Here is a 24,719-nt window from a genome sequence, read left to right as displayed (position 1 = left end):
ATAGTGCATTAACATCAGAAAATCCTAAATAACATCATGCCACAGGCTACTTAGGAAGAGCATGTCTGACATTTGTTTTAGTGATTCAGCTGTCAATGAAAATCCACCATTTAGACTTAGTTCTCTTCCAGGCTTGGGGAAAAAGGCCTTCTTAACATTACGCTAAAAATAGATACTAATTTCAAAACCACATGAAATGCATCTTTTTCAAAACAAACTGCATTATCACCACAAGCAATGCAACTCATTTTAATTGGTGCTCCTGAATTCCAAATAAGAACAGAAACAGCAAGTTGAGTCATCTTTTCAGCAGCCTCCCTTGGGATAGCAAGTTTTATTTCATGTCCAGACACATTGCAGTGGGGAGAGAACAATCCAATCAGTGAGTAACACATGATATACACAGTTCCTTATTGGATACTAGAGCATTAAAGAACCACCAGTCCCATTCAAAAATGTCTAAGACATTAAAGATCATTTTAAAAGAGCATTGTGTAGGATTCATTGGCATCTAGTGGTGAGGTTGCAGATAGCAACCAAAGTCATTTTGCAAGCATATACAACTACTTGTGACTGAGCAGCAGGAAAGGCCCTTCTTAAGGTCTGGTTTGTTCATTCCAGGCTACTATAGAAAAATGGCGACTACATGACACACCTACGTTGCATTTTACATGGATGGCATGTATTTATGTTTACAGAGTTTTCTTCTCTACAAAACTACACGGACCTCTCAGGTGAGAATCCTCTCCCTCTGTAGATACTAATGTGGTTAGTAATTCCAGTTTAGTATATACAATTATGAATATTTTACTTCATTTTGCCCAATAGACCACCCTAAATCCTGCACACTGGTCCTTTAAACAAGTGAAAAAATAAGGGAGTACATTTTAGCATCAGACAAATCAGGATTAAAGTGGATCATTTCTGCCCACATGCCAACCACTCCACATTGAACTGGGAGCACTTAGCAAAAAATAAACTTTCAGAAGAGCTTAATCGTGTTATTTTAAAATTCCTCCTCAATGAGACTTAATTTATAAAGTAACATAATCAAAATATTAAGTGTAAAAATGCACAATAATAACCCGAAGCTGTACATGACATAATTCTTCTTGAAAAACAAAAACAAAACAAACAAAAAAATAACTAAACAATTAAACATAGTATCACTACCAGGTATCTAAATATACCTCAACACATGTAATTGCCCAAAATTTAAGGGGGAAAAAAAGAGGGAAGACATTTTTTTTTTTTTTTTTAACCACAAAGTGAGTTCAACAACTCAAGACAAAGTAATAAATTCACACGCATTTCACACTTAAAAAAGAAAATCCTTTAAAAAGTTAATCCAAACAGTTTCTGTTTTTACAGAATATTTTGTGACAAACGGTGTAATAGTTGGGTTTCATGTCTGGTTAGTTAATTTAGGAGATGTGTCTCTTAGACCAAAATTTCAACAGTCGGTAATCAAAATCAATCTCACCATAACTTCATTCTCAAAAACCAACATCATCTGCAGTACGAGATCCCCAAAGTTTAAAAAAGAAAAGAAAAAGAGAGACAAGGGTGGGTAAAAGGAAAATTTATGAATAAAATCTGCAAAGTCTCCATGCCTCAATTATCTTTTTCCACTTGTGTTTTCATGCTTTTCCTCTGGGTGACTTTTCTGGTGAGCTTTCAATGTGCGCTCTCGGCCAAAGCTCTTCCCGCAGGTCGGACAGGCAAATCGGCCCACGACGTGCGCCCGGGACATGTGAGCATCCAGCTGCTCTGGACGGGCAAAGCTCTCTTCACATTCTTCGCAGGGGTGGGCTTTCCGTGGGGCGTGCTTCTCCTTCTTGTGAGCACGGAGCTGAATCAAGCCGGGGAATGTGAGGTCGCACTCGGGGCACGGGTGCTGACGGGGTGGGGTCGGCTCTGCTTTAGGTTTCTTCTCCTTTGCTGAAGCCTGACTCTCGTCCTCGGGAGTTTTATCTTCCGTTTCTGACTTTGCTGTCACCTTCGAGGGACGGCCACGCTTTGCTCCGCCTGCTTTCCCTTTTTCTTCCGCTGGGGTTGCCATCGCGTCTGATGTGCTGCTGGCCTTCACGGTCTCCTCGGGAATGTCTGCTTCCTCTTTCTTTTTCCGCTTTCCCTTTTTCTCAGCACCTGCCGCGTCTTCGGCCTTGGCGGGCCGTCCGCGTTTCTTGACAGATGAAGTGCTGCCGTTGCACTGCTGACCTTCGGGGTATTTCTCCTGGTGTGCTATCAGCTCTGATTCAGCTTCAAATCCCTGGCCGCACTTCTTACAGCGATGAGTTTTTGTAGAATCCTCTGGCTGTTCTGTAGTCTCGACATCTGGGCGTGGATGCTGGGTCAGGCGATGAGCACGCAGCAGTCCGGCACTACGGAACGTTTCATTGCAATCTTTACAAACCATCTGTTTCTCTGGGCACACCTGTCTTCTATGGGATGTGAGCTAGACAGGAGAGAAGTAAATGGTTATGCACAAACATTAAGCACAAACACATAAAGCTAGAAACTGATTCATTCTGCTGTATGTTCTAAATTATACTCACTTCAGAGAACGTTTTAAAGCTCTCTTTGCAGTGAACACATTTGAAGGGCTTGTCATCCTTGCTGTGTGTTGGCTGATGCTGCGTCAGTTCCTCAGATGACAGAAATGTGCGGTCGCACACGTAGCATGTGAACAATGTGTTTCCCTGAGAAAAGATGACCAAAAAGAACGGGGAGGAGAAACATTTAAAACCTTATGTTTTGGACATAGTTGTGTGAAGGCTCCTTTAGCGAAAAACGGGTGTCTACGGACTCAACCGAAGCAATCTGGTGCCTTGAGGAGTAGTGTATAATGCGAAAGCTATGTAGTGTAACCTGCACTATGGTGTCATTTCAGTGGGTCGGACGCCTCCCGATTTTCTTCGCTGCAGTCATTTTCAAAATGAATGAGGATGGGTTAAGACTGAGGAAGTCTGACTGTGCAGGCTTTTACATGACAAAGGGTGCACAGGGATTTCCAGATGACATGGGACTCAAAGACGGAGATTTCTGCAACGGTGATACAGAAGATCACTAATGGACAAAAGAACCATAACAGCACGTAATGTAACGTGCGAAGCAACTAATGAGGCGAACACAAATGGGACATTACTAGCCCTCGGAATGCTAACATTTGCAACACCAGGGCAATGTGTGCAATATTCTGCTTGGTGCAAGATGCTACACACATAGGCTGAACTTAAAGGATGATCTAGTAACTTGAGAAAGTGATTACTCTTGATAAATTGTTCTCAAACACATGGGGTGTTTTTACAGATCGATGTTCTTCAACATAAACTGGAACATCCCTATTTCTTAGAGTAACTTTATCAAAGGAGGACTTTGTTTATGGGTCAATGGCAGCTAAAACCACAAAAAACCCTCAAATCTGCAGTTTTAAGTTTCATTATTGCAAAATTGGAAAGAAATTAAAAAGAAAAATCCCAACTATCCATCATTGAGCAGGGTTGAACTCTGGTGAATAGATTAAGACACAAAAAGGTCATCAATTTAGTTAAAAATGACACACTCTGTTCTTCTCACCTGCTGAAGCTGCTGCTTGTATTCCTCCCGGTGGCTCTTCTTCATGTGTCTCTCCTTGGCTTTTGCACTGCAGAACGTGATGAAGCATTGGAAGCACTGCAGGTTTTCATGCTGGTCTGAATCCACAACAGAATGTCAAATTTATTATGTGTTGTTGCTTTTAGGAAGCTGATTTAAAAGGTATGATCGCTGCATCACTCACAGGAATGAACCGAGGGAGCCGGAGGTCCATTCAGAGTGATGGGTTTGTATGGTTCTGCCGGCTTTTCCGGGGGAGCCTCGGGTGGTGGATCCGGCAAGCCCCGTCCCATCACGATCTCCTCTATGTTCAAGATCTCCGAGTCCATGGTGCGATGTTCCCTGTTCTTCCTGGAGTCAATTTAAAAACAAAAAAGACACGAAACAAAGTTTAATTACCACGTGGAACAAACACTAGTTTAATAAACAGCGGGAAACATAACAGCGCCAGAAACGCAGATATGTGCTCATTACGTTAAGTTCAACAGCTGACTATACAGAAAAGTAATCGCCTTACTAGGTTGGTTACTTACGTTGGTTGAAATAACGCCAATGCAACAGTTTTAGAATGAGCCGCGTATAAAACCCAAAGGCCGTGAAACTGTTAGTCCGCGGGAATTACCCAAGTTTTAGCCACTGTTAGCTAACGTTACCGTAACATTAAGGCCGCTAGCCATGCTAGCTACCTCCACACAGCTCTGCAAGTGGCAGACATTGCTCACTTAACGAAAAGAGCCTTGATATATCCACGCGGTAAACTGAGTGCGTTTCAATAGCACACAACCGCCTTAGTTAAATGTTTATTTTAACGTTAATAACAAAAGTACCGTGCTAAGTTAGCGCGCTAACGTTAGCTAGCTCACTACTAGTTTGCAGGTTGGCGCTAACAACACTGATTCCCAGAGAGGACCACAGAGTTTCCGTGTCCCCTTTTTTTTACACGCTAGTTTTGAACTCATCTTCTGAAATTTAAATGTATCTGCCGCGAATCATTACAAAACAAGCTAAGACCTAAACGAAAGGCAAATAATTCGACTAAGAAGCTAGAGTAGCCATTACCTCTAACCGCTCTTTCAGGGTAGTTTGACTGAGAGAGTTGACCCCAGAGAAGTGCAACCGATAGATCGGACACTTCCTGCTGTGTGGTGGCCGTCGGTACAGCTAAGATGGCTGCCTGGAAGTATTCGATGTTGTTATTGATTCATATTTAGATGCAAAATCTAAATGGTCGTATATGAGCAAGCCGAGTTTACCCAACGCAAATATACAGAACACAAGTTTTATCACATCGCATACGTGAAGAAATAAAACTTTCAATTTAAAACAAAACTCATTAACAATGTTACTGCGCGGACTACTATTACAGTAATGTTATTTTCTGACTCTTACATGCTATTTTACTTAGATAACTAATACAATCAACTACAGCATACACACGGGCAGAATTGTTTGAATAAATCTTTTCTATTAAGATCGATTCTATGCTCGATCTTTGTCACGTGACACAAAACAACTACATACTGTAGTAATCGTTCAGCGTACTACTGTGTTTTTAACATATACTGAACACACACACGCGCAGATGGAGTTTTGTACCGCTAATGATTAAAACTGAGTATCTGGTCTACAGATTCCTTTTTTTCATCTTGATGTCTTTTGTAACTTGAATTTACTTTTTACCACCAGTTTGTAAAATTTACTGTTATAGCTGAATTATTTCATTATTCCACCGCTCATTTAATCGTATTCTGCTTTCAATGAGTCAGACTTTCATGTAATTTTTAAAAGTTGCCTTTAAAAGCGGTCTAGTTCTCCAGGCTTTCTGAAGGTCTTTCAAAGTTTTTTTATTGGCCATTGACTGCTTTTTCTCTTTCGCAGTTCAGGCCTTACATCTCAACATTTTCAGAGGAGTGTTTCTTGTTGTTTGTTAAGCCACTTCACATTGATCTAAGAATAATTCAAGCATAAGAATGTACCTAATTCAATTGGTGAGCTGATTTTGTGTATAGAGAAAACAGAAAACTTAGCAAAGGACCAATTTATATTGCACCAACTAGGTAATTCCCAAACAAGGTTATTATTACTAAACTAAAACTAAACTAAAACTAGATGCAACAATTTTTTAAGGCAATTAAAAATTAAAACTAGATTTAAAAAGAAAATGTGTGAGCTATTGTAAAACTCTTTAACATGAAATAAAATCTAAAGAAAATGTTTTTTATTATAATAATTTTCTGAAATCTTGTCTCTAACGAATACTAATAATTAACAAACTCTAATGCTTACACCTAAACTCATAAAAAATATCAAAAACTAAAGATTTATAAACAGTAAAAGCTAAACTGAAACAAGAAAATCCACTCTGAAAACTAAATGAAACTAATCTAAATAAAAACAAAAAGTCAAAACGAAATACAAATAAAACGAATTTGAAAATGAAAACTATAATAATTCTTCACAAAGAGCTTTTAAATAACAGACAAACAGTATCTAAAAGTGACATCCTTAGTGGTGGATTTGGCCCTTGACTTCATCAATCTACTGTTCAATCTCATCAAAAATGGTCTCAGTGAAAGCCTGGCTGCCAAGAAGCCATTCATAAGGAAGGGAAACAGGGAAAAAGGGCTGAGGTATGTCAAGTTACTGGCCTGAAAATCAGTGAAGGCTTTGTCATGGTCTAGTCCAAAATTTAACTGACAGCATTGGTGATTTGAATGGCCTATATTTGTATAGCGCTTTACTTAGTCCCTATGGACCCCAAAGCGCTTTACACTACATTCAGTCATCCACCCATTCACACACTGGTGATGGCAAGCTACATTGTAGCCACAGCCACCCTGGGGCGCACTGACAGAGGCGAGGCTGCCAGACACTGGTGCCACCGGGCCCTCTGACCACCACCAGTAGGCAACAGGTGAAGTGTCTTGCCCAATGACACAACGGCCGAGACTGTCCGAGCTGGGGCTCAAACTGGTAACCTTCCGATTACAAGACAAACTGCCAACTCTTGAGCCATGATCGCCCCAATTTTATCAACATTGACTGAATTATGAATGCAGCATCAGTACCATCAGATTGTTTTTGTTCTCACCATGTAATACCACCGGAAAATATTCTGATTGGCAATTGCTTAATTGTTCAGCATGACAATGACCCAAACCCACTTCCAATGCATTAAAAGCATACCTGGATTAAAAAAAAAAAAAAAAAATCAGTCATGGATTGGCCATTTTGATGTGTTTTTGTAACTTGAATTAATTTTTTCCACCAGTTTGTACAGTACTCTGTAATATACTGTATTTCAAACCTCATACAGGCATGCATCGACTGTGTGCTAGTATAGATTTTCTTTTAGTCATTTCAGTTTTCACTATTGTTACGCGGCATTAGTGGAAGATGGTCTAGTGACCGATGCTCTTTAATTTCTGTTATTGTTGCAGTACTGTGTCCTACTTGGTTATTTCAGTACACAAGAGCTTTAATATGTTTTGGCACATTTTTTCTTTTGTACTTGTAAGCAGTCCTCAAATGAATAAATGAACATTTGTCCTTTATTGTTTTCTAAAACTCAAATAAATGATACTTTAATAATAAAACTCGGAGCCAAAAAATAAGCTCACTGTAGAATGTAAACTAGATCAGGTGAAAATAAATAGTTGAGGGCAAAAGTATCATGATGGCCACAGTGAAAAAAAACAAACAACTTTTTACACTTCTTTTCCAGCACAGTGTGTGGCTCTGAGTCTTTTTTTCTTTCTGAAGCAAATTCTTTTTTTATAACTCCTAAATGACATATTAAGATTTTTTTAAAATGCATCACAACAGCCCTATAAAAGCATGACAGTGAAAGGCAGTGAGTTTCCCTACACCAAAAACACAGTTACAATCAGAGATTGGTAAATTCTGTAGCAGATACTACTCTTTTCCCAAACTTCCCTGATTATGGAAATTCAAAAAGCAGTTGTGGTTACGTGAGATACAAAGAAAGACACAGCACTTGAGGCATAACACTCGTGATGTCCTCTGACAGTCCCCAAAACGGCACCTGCCCCCCTCTCCAAGCTGCTCCGGCCAGTGACCTGAACCGTCATATCGTGTGGCTGCGTCTGGCAGAGGACTCTCCTCCACCAGGATGGGACTGCGGGTTTCATTTGTTGTGTGAACCTCTGCTGCCGGCGGCTGGGGAGGAACTGAGTCTTGGGTATCCGAGCTACTAGAGAAGATCAAAGCCTTGGACACTTCCAATCTGAAAGCCATGAGAGTCAAAGGTGGCACGGATGCTCTGAAATCCTGTCGATACAGGAGCCAGGAGTTTACCAAAGCCAGATCCGTGAGGTACCAGAGCACTGCTTGGGGCCAGCAGCTTGGTGCAGAGGCCGTGAGGGGAATTGCATAAAGATTTTTCAGTTCTCTGTGGAGACGGGCCGACATCTGGGCTTTCTCAAAGTTTTCAATGAGAAAGGCCGCGCTCCTTTGGCCATTTCCCGCAGTAGAAAGTATGAAGCCACAATGGGATCTGCGCAGCATCAACTTCCCATCTGAGCTCACAAACTCATCACCGATCTGTCCTCGAGCCCCTCCCACCCTGCCTGCTCCATGAACCCCAGCAGCTAAAAGGCGTTCGAGCATCACAGGGGTGGACAGTTCCTGTTTGCAAAGGAACACCATACTACCTTTGGGGACCATTTTTTCTACAGCACCTTCTTTGTCTGAGAGATCCACCTTAAGATCGACATGTAAGAGTAAGCCGTCAAATCCAATTAAAGCAGTGCTGTAGAGAGACAGTTTGTTGTTGTGCACCTTCCCAGTGAGAGGAAGTGGATATTGGTCAACTGCATAATCGCCCTCTCGTCTTAATGACTGGCACCCTGCTTTGAAACGACACAATAATGGATGAACTTTCCACAGGGGATCAGCCTGTTTTGAACCATCTGAGCCATTTGCCTCGTCACCACATTGATCACTATCACAAGTTCCTTTGTGGGGATTAGCGTTGGCTGGATACTTTGAAGAAGTCAGCTTCAGCGTGCGAGACAGCTCGAGGAAACGGGACAACGGGATGGCTTCAGCAATCAACGGCACCTTAGTCAAGTCTTCCCAGTAGAGCTTTGCACTGGGAAACTAAGAAAGTAACAATAGAAAAATAAATAAAATTAGGTTTTAGCATCTAACCAAAAATGAGGTAATAATTTCAGTAATCAGACAGGCAGAAATACAAACCTTCAAAGTTCCCATTGCGATGTGGATCCCAACAAAGCGTGCAACTTCCCTGGCCGTGACAGCGTCAGGCATGTTGGACAGTTTATTTGTACAGTTGGCAAGTTCTACCCAGGTATCCCAACCAAAGTACTTAGAGAAGTAATCAATGGGCTCTCTGGTTCTGTTGCCATCTCTTGGTGCATTAGACGGGATCACGGATGTTGGCAAACTAAGGGGGGAATAAAGTCAAAAGAACATCAAGAGCAAATCTTACATGTATGTAACAGAGGAACAACAGCAATAATAGAAAAAAAAGAAAAAAAAGAAAGATATTTAGAGTTATTTCTAGGGCTGGGCCATATCATACCATTCACGGTAATACCGGTATGATGTCGGGCAACGATAAGAAAATGATAAGAAGATAAGAAATTATACGTACATGGCAGAAAAAGCATGGCAGCAACGGAGAATGGGAAGGGCGAAAGCGGATCGTTGAATGAAACAGATGAACCAGACCTGGTTTGTTAAAATGCTGCAACTTCAGTGGTGTGGAACTGGTTTGGCTTTCGTCCGTCAGATGCACAACAAAGCACAATTTTTGGTAGAGCATGCAAGCGGGCCATTGTTATTACCGTGTTTTACGGAAAATAAGTTGCTCTTAAAATCCTTTGATTTTCTGAAGAAAAAAATAAATAAAAAATCGACAGTGCCCCTTATAATTCTTATGTATGAATTCTGGTTGTGATTACTGACCTCAAACAGATTTTATGTGGTACACGGCGCTCAAAAATCTGTAAAAAATGTTTTAGTACAACTTTGCTAAGCTATGAAGCCGCACAGCTTGATGGATTGTCAGAGCATTACGGCTACCGTAGGCAGGAACCTCGCGGAGTGATACGTACTGTGCTTCAACATAATATTACCGTATTGTGTGTGTATAACCTCTTTTTAAGTTTTGTGGATACTATGCATGGTTACGCTGAGGATATGTCGGCCAATTTCCACTGGAAATGCCTTTTGGTTAAACTGCCAGAAAAAAAAAATTGCATTTTCACTGTTAAATTTTTATGTAGCTTTAATGCACATAAAAATAAATAAATAAATAAAAATAAAAACAGCTGCTCATTTAAGTGAAAATGCATTAACAGTGCAAAAAAACCATCAAAGTTGCGGAGTTGTAAAGTAGTTTTGTAAAAAGTTTTGTCTTGCGTAAATTATATCATCAGTTATATCATTATCGCAAATTTTCAAATATATATCGTGATGAATATTCTTGGCCATATTGCCCTGCCCTAGTTATTTCTATGGATAATAGTTTTGTAGACTCAAAGAAGGTCTTACTGTACCTTTGCGATGAGTGATCCGACTGTTGTGCACTGATGGCCGAGTTCTTGGAGAAATAGGCCATTACTTCTGCTTCTGAATCAAGCTGAGGATCTGACAATTCAAAGCCACCCATATCCTCTTCATCGGGACTTTGGAGGAGAAACTCACGAAGATCTGGTAGGTGAATGGTAAATGGCCTGCATTTGTATAGCGCTTTACTCAGTCCCTAAGGACCCCAAAGCGCTTTACACTACATTCAGTCATTCACCCATTCACACACTGGCAATGGCAAGAACAGCCACAAATGGATGTTCCAGCCATTTGTGGCTGGAACATCATTCACTATGACTCTGAGGTGCTGCCACTCAGAGTCCGACACAGCTAAAGGACAGATTTATTATGTAAGAGGATCATCTTAAGTTTTATTGACATCATCAATAAACAGCTTAAGAAAATCTCTCAAATATAAATACTAATCATTCCACAAAAGGGAACAAACCTTGTTGCTCGATGACCTCAGGATCTGAAAAAAGACCTTCGACTCTTGTTTCCTGATAGTCTGGTACAGAATGGATCGATTCACCTGTTTAAACAGACTCAAAATTAATATATAAGCCTTTAAGTAGTATTTGGAGAATACCAAATATAGAAATCGATAAAGTCAAGTCTCTACCATTTCTATAACTGAAAAATACTGGCGATCGTCAGTGCAACCCCTCAACCTGCTAGTAGACACACCTATGTCATCAATTTGAAAATCTTATGTGGTCCTTGTCATCACAATCACAAAACTTTCAGAACTTACTCTGACCTTGGTCACTGAGATTTTAACTCATCCACAATTTTTAGTAGCTGCACTGACAGTAATAATTTGAAAATCCTCATCCCTACATTCTCAAGTTACTGCATTGCCCAGATTTTCAGAAAAGCTGATCTCTGAACTTTAGGCCAAGGTCACCAAGATCCAAACTCATCCAAGGTTTTTAGCAAATAAACCTGTGGTATCAGTTTGAAGCTACTATGCAATTATTCACAGACTTAGGGGTCAACGCTGCCCACCCGCCCATCCAGCAGGGTGATGACAATACCCCATCAGCCTTTTACGACTGAGGATTAAAAATGGTGGATTTCAAAGTAAGTGGAGGTGGAGGTCGAGTGAGTTACTTACGTATATCACAATCAGCTGTTTGACTTTCTGTCTGATTTGCATCGTGGGATCCCTCTGGGTTTCTGCTGGTCCCAGCAGATTCTACTAGGACCTCTCTCTCCTCCTCCTTTATTGGATAGAAAATACACTGGCTGGTGTTGAACTCTGGTAAGATGCAACAGTCCGTTGTCCTCTCCCCAACCTCTACTGCTAAAATACAAATCAAAGAACATGATTTAACATGGCACAGTGGTTTTCCAAGAGTTATACTCATTAGCCAGAAGGTGATTAGCCATGAGTGGAATCAGAGGTGACAACAGCTAAACTTTGGTTTATCCAATAATCAGAAATCCTGTTACTCTCAAAAAAGTAACATTTGATTTAAAAAAAGAAAAAAGAAAAAAGAAAAAGAAATCAAGAGATACTGTGCCAGGTGGTATGCAGACTGCAGAAATCAATAGTTTTATAATTACATATTGGTTGAGAAACCTTAATACTTACTTGGGATGACTGTATTTTCACTAAGTGCCTCTACATTCCAGCGGATGTGTCTGCTGCCATTTGTGGCTGGAACATCATTCACTATGAGGCTGCTTTCCTCTTTCACCAGAACAGTCCTTATATCGCGATGATGCAGCGGCTGCACGCTTGCAGTCTGTCTATTTTGACTAGTGGATGCAGTCAGTGGTTGATTCGAACTGTTCTCTTCAACCTTGATCTCATCACTTCCAAGAACTTGTACCTCATTTTCAGTGATGTAGCCCAAACCCTGTAATGAAAACAAGTCCTAAGTATGCAGTGTTGAATTCTATCTAACATAGCTGGTACTGCAAGCGTCTCACCTGTGCTTGATTGTCGCTTGCCATCATCAGGCACTGCTCCTTTTCAGCAGTCGCTCTCTGTCTAGAAGTAAGGAACTTCTCCAGTATGAGGCCTGGAGACTGGTCCATCACCTTATCTTGTTCCGTTCCTCCATGGAGCCCTCTTTCCTTCATTACTTCTTCAACACTCGTGGTAATTGACTCCAGCTCAAAGACGACTTGGTCTTCGGGAGATCCCTCTAACGTAGAGGGAATGGAAGGCAACAAAGCACCAGGAACATCTGCTTTGTTGATATTTAATTTGGAACTTGTCTCCGGCTGTGCTGTCTTTGTGCCGATCTCACAGTCAATCATTTCTGAATCTGAGGTTATGGGACGTTGATTTACAAAAGAAATCAAGAGATACTGTGCCAGGTGGTATACAGACTGCAGAAATCAATAGTTTCAAAATTACATATTGGTTGAGAAACCTTAATACTTACTTGGGATGACTGTATTTTCACTAAGTGCCTCTACATTCCAGCGGATGTGTCTGCTGCCATTTGTGGCTGGAACATCATTCACTATGAGGCTGCTTTCCTCTTTCACCGGAACAGTATTGCGATGATGCAGCGGCTGCACGCTTGCAGTCTGTCTATTTTGACTAGTGGACGCAGTCAGTGGTTGATTCGAACTGTTGTCTTCAACCTTGATCTCATCACTTCCAAGAACTTGTACCTCATTTTCAGTGATGTAGCCCAAACCCTGTAATGAAAACAATTTCTTAAGTATGCAGTGTTGAATTCTATCTAATTTGTCTCACTTAGTTTCTGAATCATCTTTTTCCACTTGTGTTTTCATGCTTTTCCTCTGGGTGGCTTTGCTGATTAGCTTTCAATGTGCGCTCTCGGCCAAAGCTCTCGCCGCAGGTCGGACAGGCAAATCGGCCATTGGCGTGCGCCCGGGAAATATGGGCATCCAGCTGCTCTGGACGGGCAAAGCTCTCTTCACATTCTTCGCAGGGGTGGGCTTTCCGTGGGGCATGCTTCTTCTTCTTGTAAGCGCAGAGCTGAATCGAGCGGGGGAATGTGAGGTCGCACTCGGGGCACGGGTGCTGACGGGGTGGGGTCGGCTCTGCTTTAGGTTTCTTCTCCTTTGCTGAAGCCTGACTCTCGTCCTCGGGAGTTTTATCTTCCGTTTCTGACTTTGCTGTCACCTTCGAGGGACGGCCACGCTTTGCTCCGCCTGCTTTCCCTTTTTCTTCCGCTGGGGTTGCCATCGCGTCTGATGTGCTGCCGGCCTTCACGGTCTCCTCGTTAATGTCTGCTTCCTCTTTCTTTTTCCGCTTTCCCTTTTTCTCAGCACCTGCCGGGTCTTTGGCCTTGGCAGGCCGTCCGCGTTTCTTGACAGATGAAGTGCTGCCGTTGCACTGCTGACCTTCGGGGTATTTCTCCTGGTGTGCCATCAGCTCTGATTCAGCTTCAAATCCCTGGCCGCACTTCTTACAGCGATGAGTTTTTGTAGAATCCTCTGGCTGTTCTGTAGTCTCGACATCTGGGCGTGGATGCTGGGTCAGGCGATGAGCACGCAGCAGTCCGGCACTACGGAACGTTTCATTGCAATCTTTACAAACCATCTGTTTCTCTGGACACGCCTGTCTTCTATGGGATCTGAGCTAGACAGGAGAGAAGTAAATGGTTATGCAACAGGTTAAGCACAAATACATAAAGCTAGAAACTGATTCATTCTGCAGTATGTTCTAAATTATACTCACTTCAGAGAACGTTTTAAAGCTCTCTTTGCAGTGAACACATTTGAAGGGCTTGTCATCCTTGCTGTGTGTTGGCTGATGCTGCGTCAGTTCCTCAGATGACAGAAATGTGCAGTTGCACACGTAGCATGTGAACAATGTGTTTCCCTGAGAAAAGATGACCAAAAAGAACGGGGAGGAGAAACATTTAAAACCTAAAGCTGCTATTAGGGACATGGAGTTGTGAACGCTCTTTGAGAGAAAAATGGGCTTCTACTCACTCAACTGGAATCTGGCACCTTGAGTGTATAATGTAAAAGCTATATAGTGTAAGTATGTCTGTGAAGGTTCTCAGTCATCCAGGTCATCGTAGTCTAAAGAGCTTGGAAAGAAAAGCGTCTGGATTTCTTTAAGTTGCTTGAAGACGTTTCACCTCTCATCTGAGAAGCTTCTTCAGTTCTAGGGTCAAATGGTGGAGACTCACAGATTTAAGCCCTGTGGGAGTGTCCCCCCCCCAAGAGGGACAATGGGCCCCCTAACCATCTGTCTTCTCTATCCAAAATGTGTGAACATTGGCATCCTCAAAAGACAGATGGTTTGAAAGAAGCCATCTATGCCCACTGTGAAAGACCATTTTTGAACAGAAGCGGTGGCTTACGACACTGTCTGCCATCTATAATCCAGTTTGGAGATCCCTTCCCTTAACACCGACTCACATCCTTGGCCATTTGACCTCAGTAAGTCACATGACAGGGTGAGGCTAGGTTTCACAGTGGGTTCACCCGTAACCTTGGCTGATTGTGATCCACACCCGTTTTCACACCTTGGTTCACGTGATTACGTAAATCATCAATATGGGGGTCCATAACCCTCTTGGGGGGGGGGGGAAGAGACACTCCCATAGGGCTTAAAATCTACTCCCCACCATCTGACCCTAGAACTGAAAAAGCTTCTCAGATGAGAGGTGAAACGTCTTCAAGCAATTTAAAGAAGTCCAGATGCTTTTCTTTCCAAGCTCCTTAGACTATATAGTGTAAGCTACACTACGGTGTTGTTACAGTGGGTTGGACACGTCCCGATTTTTTTTTGCTGCAGCCATTTTCAAAATGAATGAGGATGGACTGAGGAAGTCTGATTGTGCAAGCTTTTACATGACAAAGGGTGCACAGGGATTTCCAGATGGCATGATACAGAAGATCACTAATGGACAAAAGAACCATAACAGCACGTAATCTAACGTGCGAAGCAACTAATGAGGCGAACACAAATGGGACATTACTAGCCCTCGGAATGCTAACATTTGCAACACCAGGGCAATGTGTGCAATATTCTGCTTGGTGCAAGATGCTACACACATAGGCTGAACTTAAAGGATGATCTAGTGACTTGAGAAAGTGATTACTCTTGATAAATTGTTCTCAAACACATGGGGTGTTTTTACAGATCGATGTTCTTCAACATAAACTGGAACATCCCTATTTCTTAGAGTAACTTTATCCACCAAAGGAGGACTTTGTTTATGGGTCAATGGCAGCTAAAACCACAAAAAACCCCACAAATCTGTGGTTTTAAGTTTCATTATTGCAAAATTGGAAAGAAATTAAAAAGAAAAATCCCAACTATCCATCATTGAGCAGGGTTGAACTCTGGTGAATAGATTAAGACACAAAAAGGTCATCAATTTAGTTAAAAATGACACACTCTGTTCTTCTCACCTGCTGAAGCTGCTGCTTGTATTCCTCCCGGTGGCTCTTCTTCATGTGTCTCTCCTTGGCTTTTGCACTGCAGAACGTGATGAAGCATTGGAAGCACTGCAGGTTTTCATGCTGGTCTGAATCCACAACAGAATGTCAAATTTATTATGTGTTGTTGCTTTTAGGAAGCTGATTTAAAAGGTATGATCGCTGCATCACTCACAGGAATGAACCGAGGGAGCCGGAGGTCCATTCAGAGTGATGGGTTTGTATGGTTCTGCCGGCTTTTCCGGGGGAGCCTCGGGTGGTGGATCCGGCAAGCCCCGTCCCATCACGATCTCCTCTATGTTCAAGATCTCCGAGTCCATGCTGCGATGTTCCCTGTTCTTCCTGGAGTCAATTTAAAAACAAAAAAGACACGAAACAAAGTTTAATTACCACGTGGAACAAACACTAGTTTAATAGACAGCGGGAAACATAACAGCGCCAGAAACGCAGATATGTGCTCATTACGTTAAGTTCAACAGCTGACTATACAGAAAAATAATCGCCTTACTGATTAGGTTGGTTGAAATAACGCCAATGCAACAGTCTTTAGAATCATCAGCGTATAAAAGCCAAAGGCCGTGAAACCTCTATACAGCATACACTTCACTAAAAAAAGCATTGATATATCCACGCGGTAAATTGAGGCTGTTTCCAATTACAGATAACCGCCTTAGCTAAACGTTTACGTTAACGTTAATAACAAAAGTACCATGCTAGCTCAATACTAGTTTACAGGTTGGCGCTGACACCGACTCCCAGAGAGGACCGCTGAGTTTCCATGTCCCCCTTTTTTACATACCAATTTATTTATTTATTTTAAACTTATCTTGTGACGTTTACATGCATCTGCCGCGAATCAATACGAAACAAGCTAAGACCTAAACGAAAGGCAAATAATTCGCTACAAGCCATTACCTCTAGATGTCGCGTCTACGGTACCGAAAAGTTTACGGTGACTGCAGACAGTTACGTCTTTTCATTGGCCCGGAGACTACGGTGACTGTAGATTCGGTAGACTCTGGCCCAATAGGAGCGCTGGCCCACTGTAGACTACCAATCGTCTTGCGTCACCAAAACAAGAACACGTGGCGGGACAGGGACTCAACCTGCAACTCAGCTATGTTTATGGAAAGTCGCATTTCTTTTATGTTTACGCTAAGTTATTGACTCTAAGACGCTGCTGGATTTAACTGAAGTTATACGCGGCTGAATAGCTTATTTAACTCTTTTACTATATGGATGCGGAAAGGCTGCGGAAAGGCTGCGCGTTAGCCAACATCCCATCCCCTTTTCAGTGGATACAATTGGTGATGGCAACATTTTTTTTATACCGTTACAAAAACAACAACAACAACAAAATAACCCATCGGCCCACCGGGCAAATGTCCAGTCCAGCTATGTACACAACTAATTTTCCAAAGCCCCTCACATTGCAGTCATAATCAAGTTCACTGATTGACTATACTGCAGTGCTGTTTTTGTGTATTCCTGTTTCATCGACTATAATAAAGTGCTCCGTGTTACAGTAACAGTGAGTGGTGGATTCATTTAATGAAAGCCTAAGTCGGTCTTTAGTCTGCTTTAGACTTACTGACCTTCTTTGAATCAGCATCACAATAGTCCTAAGGGCACTGACAAAACAATTATAAATAAATGAAATCTATAGAAAGAGAAACATGTTTGATATGTTTTTTAAGTTACACACAAATAGCATTCTCCGCTAACAAGCTCAGAAGACACAACTATATAGAAACACAGAACAGAACCAAAGAAGCAATGTGTACAATCGAGTGACAAAGACAAGTTTGTGAAGTATTTGTACAACACATGCCTGCAACAGCTTCAGTGTTTCCTGGAATTGATTCCGAAACACCAACAGAGCTATTATCTCTCTGTTATGTCAGTCAAATAATCAACTATTCAGTGACCCCTTTTAAAATACTTAGTCACAGGACAAAGATAATCTCTCATAGCAACTTTGTACTGATTGTACAACTCATTTCTCTTTGACAAGTGGACCCTAACATGGCAGCAAAGTGCAACAATGTCTCTCTGTGTAGGGGGTCAAGAGTTCAGGGTATGCCTTTAATTTCTTGCCTGTCTGTAAATGACACTGTAATGGTATGATTAATCCTTTAGATTTTACCAGTATAAAAGTGAAAGAATTACATTGTCTCATTGGTGCAACCTGAAAGACTCCCCTTACAGCTAGTCTTTGCATATTATAATAAGACAGAGAAAAGAAAGCAATTCATTCTCAATTTCTGTTAATTACAGGGTATTTTCCAACCTGTTTTGGTTCAAAAGAGCCAAAGGAAAATCCTCATCAATATTGACAAGTCCTATCGGCCATTATTCATTATGCATCACTTTGATGAGCACCAAATCTCCCACCTTGAGGTTTGCATGCTTATGTTGCCACTTGTTTCGGCTCTGCAGTGTCCCTAGGTACTCCTGTCTCCATCTGTTCCAAAATGTGTTTGCAAGGTATTGAACTTATGGCAGCCTCGCCTCTGTCAGTCTGCCCCAGGGCAGCTGTGGCTACAACTGTAGCTGCCTCCACCAGTGTGTGAATGCGAGAGTGAATGAATAGTGGTATTGTAAAGCGCTTTGGGTGCCTTGAAAAGCGCTATATAAATCCAATCCATTATTATTATTATTAACACCCGTCCCTGATGCATTACTCGCTGGTGATGGTATTGTACTATCAACTTGGCAACGTGGCTGTCACCTGGAATAATGAGAGGATGTTTCTCCTTGTAGTCGATGTTAGCGTGTTTCAGCCTTCTGCCTGTCCTCAAGTGTCCTTCATTATCACAGTGGGGACTGATTTTCTGTAAAGAGCTTTGTTTTGGTATGTCTTTACTATCTGGTCGTTAAGTCTGACGTCACTAGCTGTGTCTGGGCCTAAACTCCGCTGCAGGTCCATATATCAAACGATCACTATGGCATTACTGAGAGTTGAAAAACTGTCTAAAGTCTTTCATCTTTAATAAAATGATCAGCGTTCTGCTCTACCAGGTGTAACAATTGAGTTTAACATCCAGGCATCCATGAAAACGGAATTTATGACATTTAAAGGAGTTAGAAGTTAGCAGGAAGTTAGCTCGCTAGCTTCTATCTAAATACAATATAGCATGTCCTGACTGCGGGGTTTTGAAAACAAATTAAAACGTACAGCTCTGCTATCACTTCCAATATAAATGAAGACAGAAAACTAAATAGCAGTGATGTTTGTAGGGTTACTGAAGTTTGGCTAGCTGGTATATAATGATGTGCTACGTGACCGCTAGCGACACAGCTATGTTAGCATAATATAAACAAGCTAACTTTTTTTCCCACTCAATAAAAGTTAATGTGAGTGTTCTCAGTGGTCAGGAACAAATGTACAAACAATGGCAGGATGCTGTAAAAGGACCAAACTTCAGCCAGGAGAACAACTGAGATAATCCATCCACAATACGAGGTTAGTCATTCATATACTGCTGCATGGGCTGGGCTGTAGTTACATCCTAAGGTTTTAAAAACTGAGCTTAAATAAATGATTAGCGGTAATAAAAGCCGAGGGAGGTCAACAGTGATCACTGACTGTTTTAGGAGCTTTTTGAGATTAAATAGAATAAAATACAAAACATTAAACATGTTAACAACGCAAAAGCCATATTAAACGCCGACTACTTTAGGCCCGGAAGTAGGATTCGTCACATCATCACTTAACGACCAGATTGGCAATACAGGCAAGTTCCTCCTCAAACATTTCCTTCTGCACACTTTTGATCACAACAATCTCAGCTTTTGTCAGTTCCTCTACTGTGTGAGACTGTTTGCAATGATGCCATGAACTGCAAGAGAGGTCTTCATCTTTGTTTTTGAAGACCTTCACAATATGAATGAGCAAGCCAAGGGCCCTGAGGATTTTCTTCAAAGAGGAAAAACGTCTGAAACTTTGCGATCCTAGCTGAGACCCATCATTGCTCGTGTGAGAGACAAAGCTACGTATTTCATCATCCAACATGGGGTCCACGAGGTCATAGGTTTCAGTTTCTGTTGTAACACTGGCTTGTAACAAGAAAACAGGTCCTTTAAGCCAAGCACTGTCACCAAGCATGGAAGCAGGCACTGAGCATGTGCCTATGTCAGCAGTGTTAGAGCTCGTAGAAACATAGTGCCATTGTTTTGGTTCTGAAATCCTCCTGATTTGCTGCACCCTACTGCCAACATGTCCATAGAACCTCTTAGTCTGGTTACTTATATAGCCTAAAACCACACGGCTGTCTGTGTAGAATTCAACTGCATCAAGATTTAGGTCCAGTTCAGCTGTGATGGCTTCGGCAAGCTCTGCAGCTAACACAGCAGCTCCCAATTCCGGTCTTGGAATTCTATGAGCAGATTGTGGGGCCAATTTTGCTTTCCCCAGAACGAAGCCCACATGATGGTTCTGATCTTCAACATTGGTCTTTAGGAAGGCAACTGCTGCAATGACTTTAGTCAAAGTGTTTGAAAAGATGTGTAACTCTTTTCTGATTGCTCTTGACATCGTAGCAGAAGCATAGGTTCTCGGAATATGTACATTCTTGAGATCAACAAAAGATTCTTTCCACTTATTCCACTCAGCTTCCCTTTCTCCAGCCAGTAGAGTGTCCCAGTCTAGGGTCTCATTTGAAAGTTCTCTCAGTAGCATCTTTCCCTGCATTGTAACTGGCGAAGCAAATCCTATGGGATTGAAAAGACCATTTATTGTAGCTAAGGGACCTCTCTTTGTAAAGGGCTTCACTGTGTCGTAGTAACAGGTGCTGATGATTCCCACTGACAAGCGGCTGTGAGTAATGGATGCGTGAGTAGGTGAAGAGCCGAGAAGTTTAATCGCCTACGACGCAAACTGTGGTTTTAAACCTCTATAGATGAGGTTCAAGGTATAGGCTGTTTGTCTTCTAGTGTCCTTTTTTAAATTTTGTTGAAATGTATTTGATGTTTATTATAATTTATGTTTTAGTAGTGATTTCTGTGGAAGAAAAGGCCAAGACAAATCAGGTGTGCAGCAAATACAGTTGCCTACTCGAGGTATGTTAATGTAATATATCTGACATTAAAAAAAGGGAAAAAAAGTCTATTATGCATTATAATTTAACTTATATTGTATTCCCTCCTGTAGGGCAGGCTGCACATGCGAACTTGTCACTGTTTTTTTTCCTCCTTCTCTGTATGGTTGTGTTTTGTTGGTTTTAGCAGGTCACCGTTTTTAATTATTTTTGTTGTTTTATTTCGGGTTTTGTTTATTTTTATTGGGTTGGTGCAATACTAAGCGGGCAACGTGCAATCCCTGAGTGGGGCTCATACCTCGGGGGAATGAGGATTTTTTAGTGGTGCTCTGTGTGTGGATTTGCCGTGATTAAGGTTCAAATGGTTCAATGGTTCAATGGTAACTTTATTGTCCCTGATGGGAAATTGATTCGCAGTATGTCAAAACAAACAACAAACATACAACCAACACATCACGTACACTCATTAAAAAAATACTATAATATAATATAAGCCTGATAAAACAACCTAGATATTCCATCGAAAAAAGTGCAATGTGCAATGGCAACAACACTTACAATTTAGTGTTGTTAATTAAGATAATAGCACTAGGTACAAATGACAATTTGTGTCGCTTTGTCTTCACTGCAGTCATTTTATAACGACGACCTGATGGAAGCAGTTGAAAATCGTTAAAGAGAGGATGATCTGAACACAACAGGACAGAAGTTGCCTTCCTCAGCACCTGCCTGTTATAAAAGTCCACAAGCTGGACCTGAGACCTCCCTGAAATCTTGCCCGCCACTTTAACCAGATTGTTAAGTCTGGTCTTATTATCTATGGACATACTACCGTACCAAGCAATGATACAGAAAGTTAAAACAGATTCAATAAAACTTTTATAAAAGAGAGTCATCATTTCAGATGAAACATTAAAACCTCTCAACCTCAAAAAGTACAATCTTTGTTGGGCCTTTTTCACTGTAGCAGCAAGATGTGACTCAAAGGACAGGGTCTTATCAAGAACAACCCCCAAGTACTTGTAACTATCCACCATTTCAATGGCTGCACCATTTACCACTGTAAGCGCAGGATGAGGGGATGACTTCCTGAAATCTATAACCACGTCCTTGGTTTTCAAGGTGTTAATCATTAAGAAGGACTGATCACACCATGAAACAAACTCCTCCACAACAGGCCCATGGGAATCCTCTTCACCATGAAGGAGGCTTACAATGACTGTGTCATCTGCGTATTTGATGAAATGCCTATTGGCCTGTGTGCTGCGACAGTCATTAGTGTACAAAATATACAAAAGAGGAGAGAGACAACAACCTTGTGGTGAGCCAGTGGAAGAGTTCAGCTGTTTGGAAAAACAGCCGTTTATTCTCACACACTGTGATCTATCAGTTAAGAAGTCTAAGATCCAACCAACGAGATTAAAATTAAGTTTAAATTGGTTAAGAAGCTTGTCCACTAAAAGATGTGGCTGGATAGTATTAAAAGCAGAAGAAAAATCAATAAATAAAAGCCGAGCATGAGCTTTGGCGCCATCAAGATGGCGATAAAGGAAGTTCAACAGAGTGACCACTGCATCATCAACACCTCTACAAGGCCTGTATGCAAATTGTAGTGGATCTATCAGCTTCTCTACTTGCTGCAGGATCTCCTTCCTGACAAGTTTTTCGAAGGACTTCATCACTAAAGATGTAAGAGCAACAGGCCTAAAATCATTTAATGATGTAGGTTTTGTGGTCTTAGCAACTGGAGAAATAATTGATTTTTTCCATACCTCTGGAACCTTCTGTTGCTGAAGAGATAAAAGAAAGATGTGATAAAAAATACCACATAATTGCTCAGCGCATGTTCTAAGCACCTGGCCACATATATTATCAGGACCTGGACTTTTATTAGTCTTACTCATTTTAAAAAGATTTCCCACCCTTCTTTCATCAAAGAACAAAACTGGGGGGCCTCTGGTGCTCTCTGTTAAGGAATCCAGTGTATTCCTTGGAATCTCGAATAAAATCTGTTCAGCTCATTGGCTAACTGAAAATCTGAACTAAAACCAGGGAGACTTATCTTATTACAGTCACTGAGACAGTGACCAGTCATGTGTTTCATGCCAGCCCAAGCCACCCTTAAGTTATTGCTACCCATCTCCGCCTCTACCTTATCCTTGTATTTTATTTTAGCTTTTTTAATTTCTGATCTAATCTCCTTCCTAATTTCTCTGACTTTCAAGGTATTCCCTTCAGTAAAAGCTTTATTCCTTTCGTAAATCAGCCTCGTAAGAACTTTAGAGGACCATGGTTTGTTATTAGGGAAAGAATTCACAACCTTTGAGGGAATAATCATGTCTCTACAAAAGGATATATATCCGCAGACAACGTCAGTGAGTTCATTAATGTCTCTACATGATTCGGTAAACACCGACCAGTCTGTACAGTCAAAGCAGCCCTGCAGGGCTAAAGAGGCATCATCACTCCAAACCTTTATGCGGTGTTTCCTCACTTTCTCTCTTCTCAGTACAGTCTTATAGACTGGCAGAAGATGCACCGTGTTGTGATCCGAGGATCCGAGGGCAGGGCCAGCCACAGATGTATATGCACCTTTTATGGAGCCATAACATAAATCCAGAGTCTTATTGAAGCGAGTGGGACAGTGCACATACTGATAAAAACTGCTCAGTGTTCTCTTCAAGTCGCAGCGATTAAAGTCCCCAAGAACAATATTAGGGGCTTCAGGAGAGAGAGATTGTAGAGAGTGGATAGCATTGGAGATGGTGTCAGTCGCATTCTTAGGATTCGCTTTGGGGTGGATGTAAACGACGGTGACGTTGATCTGTGGGAATTCCCTCGGCAGATAAAACGGCCTCAAAGACACAGAGAGGAGCTCAATGTCAGGCAGACACACTTGTCTATGAACGGTCACGTTTTTACACCATTTCTGATTTATATACAAACACACCCCTCCTCCTTGCGATTTCTGGGTAGCTCCGGGGTCTCGATCCAAACGTATGGGAACCCCGAAGCCATTTAATTCCAGAGAACAATCAGGGTCAGAATCCTTGAGCCAAGTCTCTGTGAATGCCATTAGACATGCATCCCTGTAGTCACGTAAATGTGCAACATTCAAATGCAGTTCATCTAATTTACTCCTCAGAGACTGCACATTAGCCAGGATTATTGATGGTAAAGGAATACGGTTGTACCGTATTTGCTTCCGCAATCGCTGACGTAGGCCTCCCTTCTTACCCCGCTTCCTTGCTTTGACTCTGTTAAAAACAAAAGTGCCCCTGTGATTACTGGATAATCCAGAGCTGGAAAACACTGGAGGGTGAAAAGAGTCCAAAGACGGGCCTGTCCACCGAAGATCCAGAAGAAACTCCCGTGAGTATGTAATTGTGTGGGAGTAGCACTGACTCCAAACAACCGTCAGGATTGCCAATAAAACCAAGCGAAATAAAAAACCCATCTTCAACAAAGAAGTTCCACAAAGCACAAGCCAATGCTGTAGGATTTCCTCAGGCAAAAAAAAAGAAAGAAAAATAGGATAAAATAAAGGAATAAAAAATAAGTTAAGACACTGACACTGACAGACAGAGACAACCAACCTGCTGGTCGCCGCAAGAGCAGCGCCCGCCACTAGCATAGCAGAGTAGGTTTATTAAGAGTGCTTTTGTATTACCACCGTCTATTGCCTGAACTAGCACTTAGTGCATGCTATAAGTGTTCGGTTGGGCCTTTTTATGTTTGAGGTGGATTTGTCTCTTTTAGAGTGACGAGCACCTGGGACCGCCAAGGAGGAACAAACCCTCAGGCGATAGCTTCGTTGCTGGCAAGGTTGCACCGCTACTATTTTTTTTGTTGTAGCGATGTTTTAGGGTTTTTTTCTCTTTCTCAAAACTTTGGTGTCTTGTCATATTAATCAATTGTTGAACATCTTTTACTGATATTGACCCTCTTGTCCTGTTTATTCTGGATTCGATCCTGTGAGAGTTTTTTTTGGTCTGAAAGTTCGTACTAGTCATAAGAGAGGCCCACAGTGGTTACTTGGTGGCTTATACCACGCTACACATGCAAACGTACACCTATCTGGAATAACCCTGACATATTACAAAACAATAATATGATTAA

The 24,719-nt window shown here is 41.6% G+C and overlaps 3 protein-coding genes and 1 pseudogene across 6 annotated transcripts; all 4 read right to left on the bottom strand.

Moving 5' to 3' along the window:
• Positions 1 to 298: 298 nt before the first annotated feature.
• LOC113032543 (uncharacterized) lies at positions 299 to 4,793 on the bottom strand. Of its 2 annotated transcripts, none has more exons than XM_026185519.2 (5): positions 4,657 to 4,793; positions 3,782 to 3,948; positions 3,580 to 3,695; positions 2,559 to 2,702; positions 299 to 2,458 (listed from the first exon to the last, which is right to left on the bottom strand). In XM_026185519.2, exons 2-5 carry the CDS (start codon positions 3,924 to 3,926, stop codon positions 1,619 to 1,621), a joined length of 1,245 nt encoding a protein of 414 aa, XP_026041304.1. In that variant the 5' UTR covers positions 3,927 to 3,948; positions 4,657 to 4,793; the 3' UTR covers positions 299 to 1,618. The 2 variants fall into 2 exon arrangements, with proteins under 2 accessions (XP_026041304.1, XP_026041305.1); XM_026185520.2 differs by having other exon boundaries at positions 4,131 to 4,669.
• A 2,337-nt stretch (positions 4,794 to 7,130) lies between these two features.
• LOC145431905 (uncharacterized) lies at positions 7,131 to 10,296 on the bottom strand. Its single transcript, XM_080308242.1, has 3 exons — positions 10,143 to 10,296; positions 8,818 to 9,025; positions 7,131 to 8,718 (listed from the first exon to the last, which is right to left on the bottom strand). The coding sequence occupies exons 1-3, from the start codon at positions 10,253 to 10,255 to the stop codon at positions 7,513 to 7,515; spliced, it is 1,527 nt and encodes a 508-aa protein (XP_080164368.1). The 5' UTR covers positions 10,256 to 10,296; the 3' UTR covers positions 7,131 to 7,512.
• A 287-nt stretch (positions 10,297 to 10,583) lies between these two features.
• On the bottom strand, positions 10,584 to 12,770 carry LOC145419291 (uncharacterized). 2 transcript variants are annotated; one of them, XM_080308243.1, is made up of 4 exons: positions 12,112 to 12,770; positions 11,771 to 12,038; positions 11,291 to 11,479; positions 10,584 to 10,705 (listed from the first exon to the last, which is right to left on the bottom strand). In XM_080308243.1, the coding sequence occupies exons 1-4, from the start codon at positions 12,442 to 12,444 to the stop codon at positions 10,599 to 10,601; spliced, it is 897 nt and encodes a 298-aa protein (XP_080164369.1). In that variant the 5' UTR covers positions 12,445 to 12,770; the 3' UTR covers positions 10,584 to 10,598. The 2 variants fall into 2 exon arrangements, with proteins under 2 accessions (XP_080164369.1, XP_080164370.1); XM_080308244.1 differs by having other exon boundaries at positions 11,291 to 11,476.
• A 119-nt stretch (positions 12,771 to 12,889) lies between these two features.
• LOC113031972 (uncharacterized) lies at positions 12,890 to 15,899 on the bottom strand (annotated as a pseudogene). Its single transcript, XR_013912217.1, has 3 exons — positions 15,737 to 15,899; positions 15,535 to 15,650; positions 12,890 to 13,987 (listed from the first exon to the last, which is right to left on the bottom strand). The product of XR_013912217.1 is annotated as an uncharacterized LOC113031972 (transcript).
• Positions 15,900 to 24,719: the final 8,820 nt, after the last annotated feature.

Source organism: Astatotilapia calliptera, chromosome 11 (assembly GCF_964374335.1).
Source record: "Astatotilapia calliptera chromosome 11, fAstCal68.1, whole genome shotgun sequence".
NCBI lineage: Eukaryota > Metazoa > Chordata > Actinopteri > Cichliformes > Cichlidae > Astatotilapia > Astatotilapia calliptera.
This window is presented reverse-complemented; position numbering and strand designations above follow the sequence as displayed.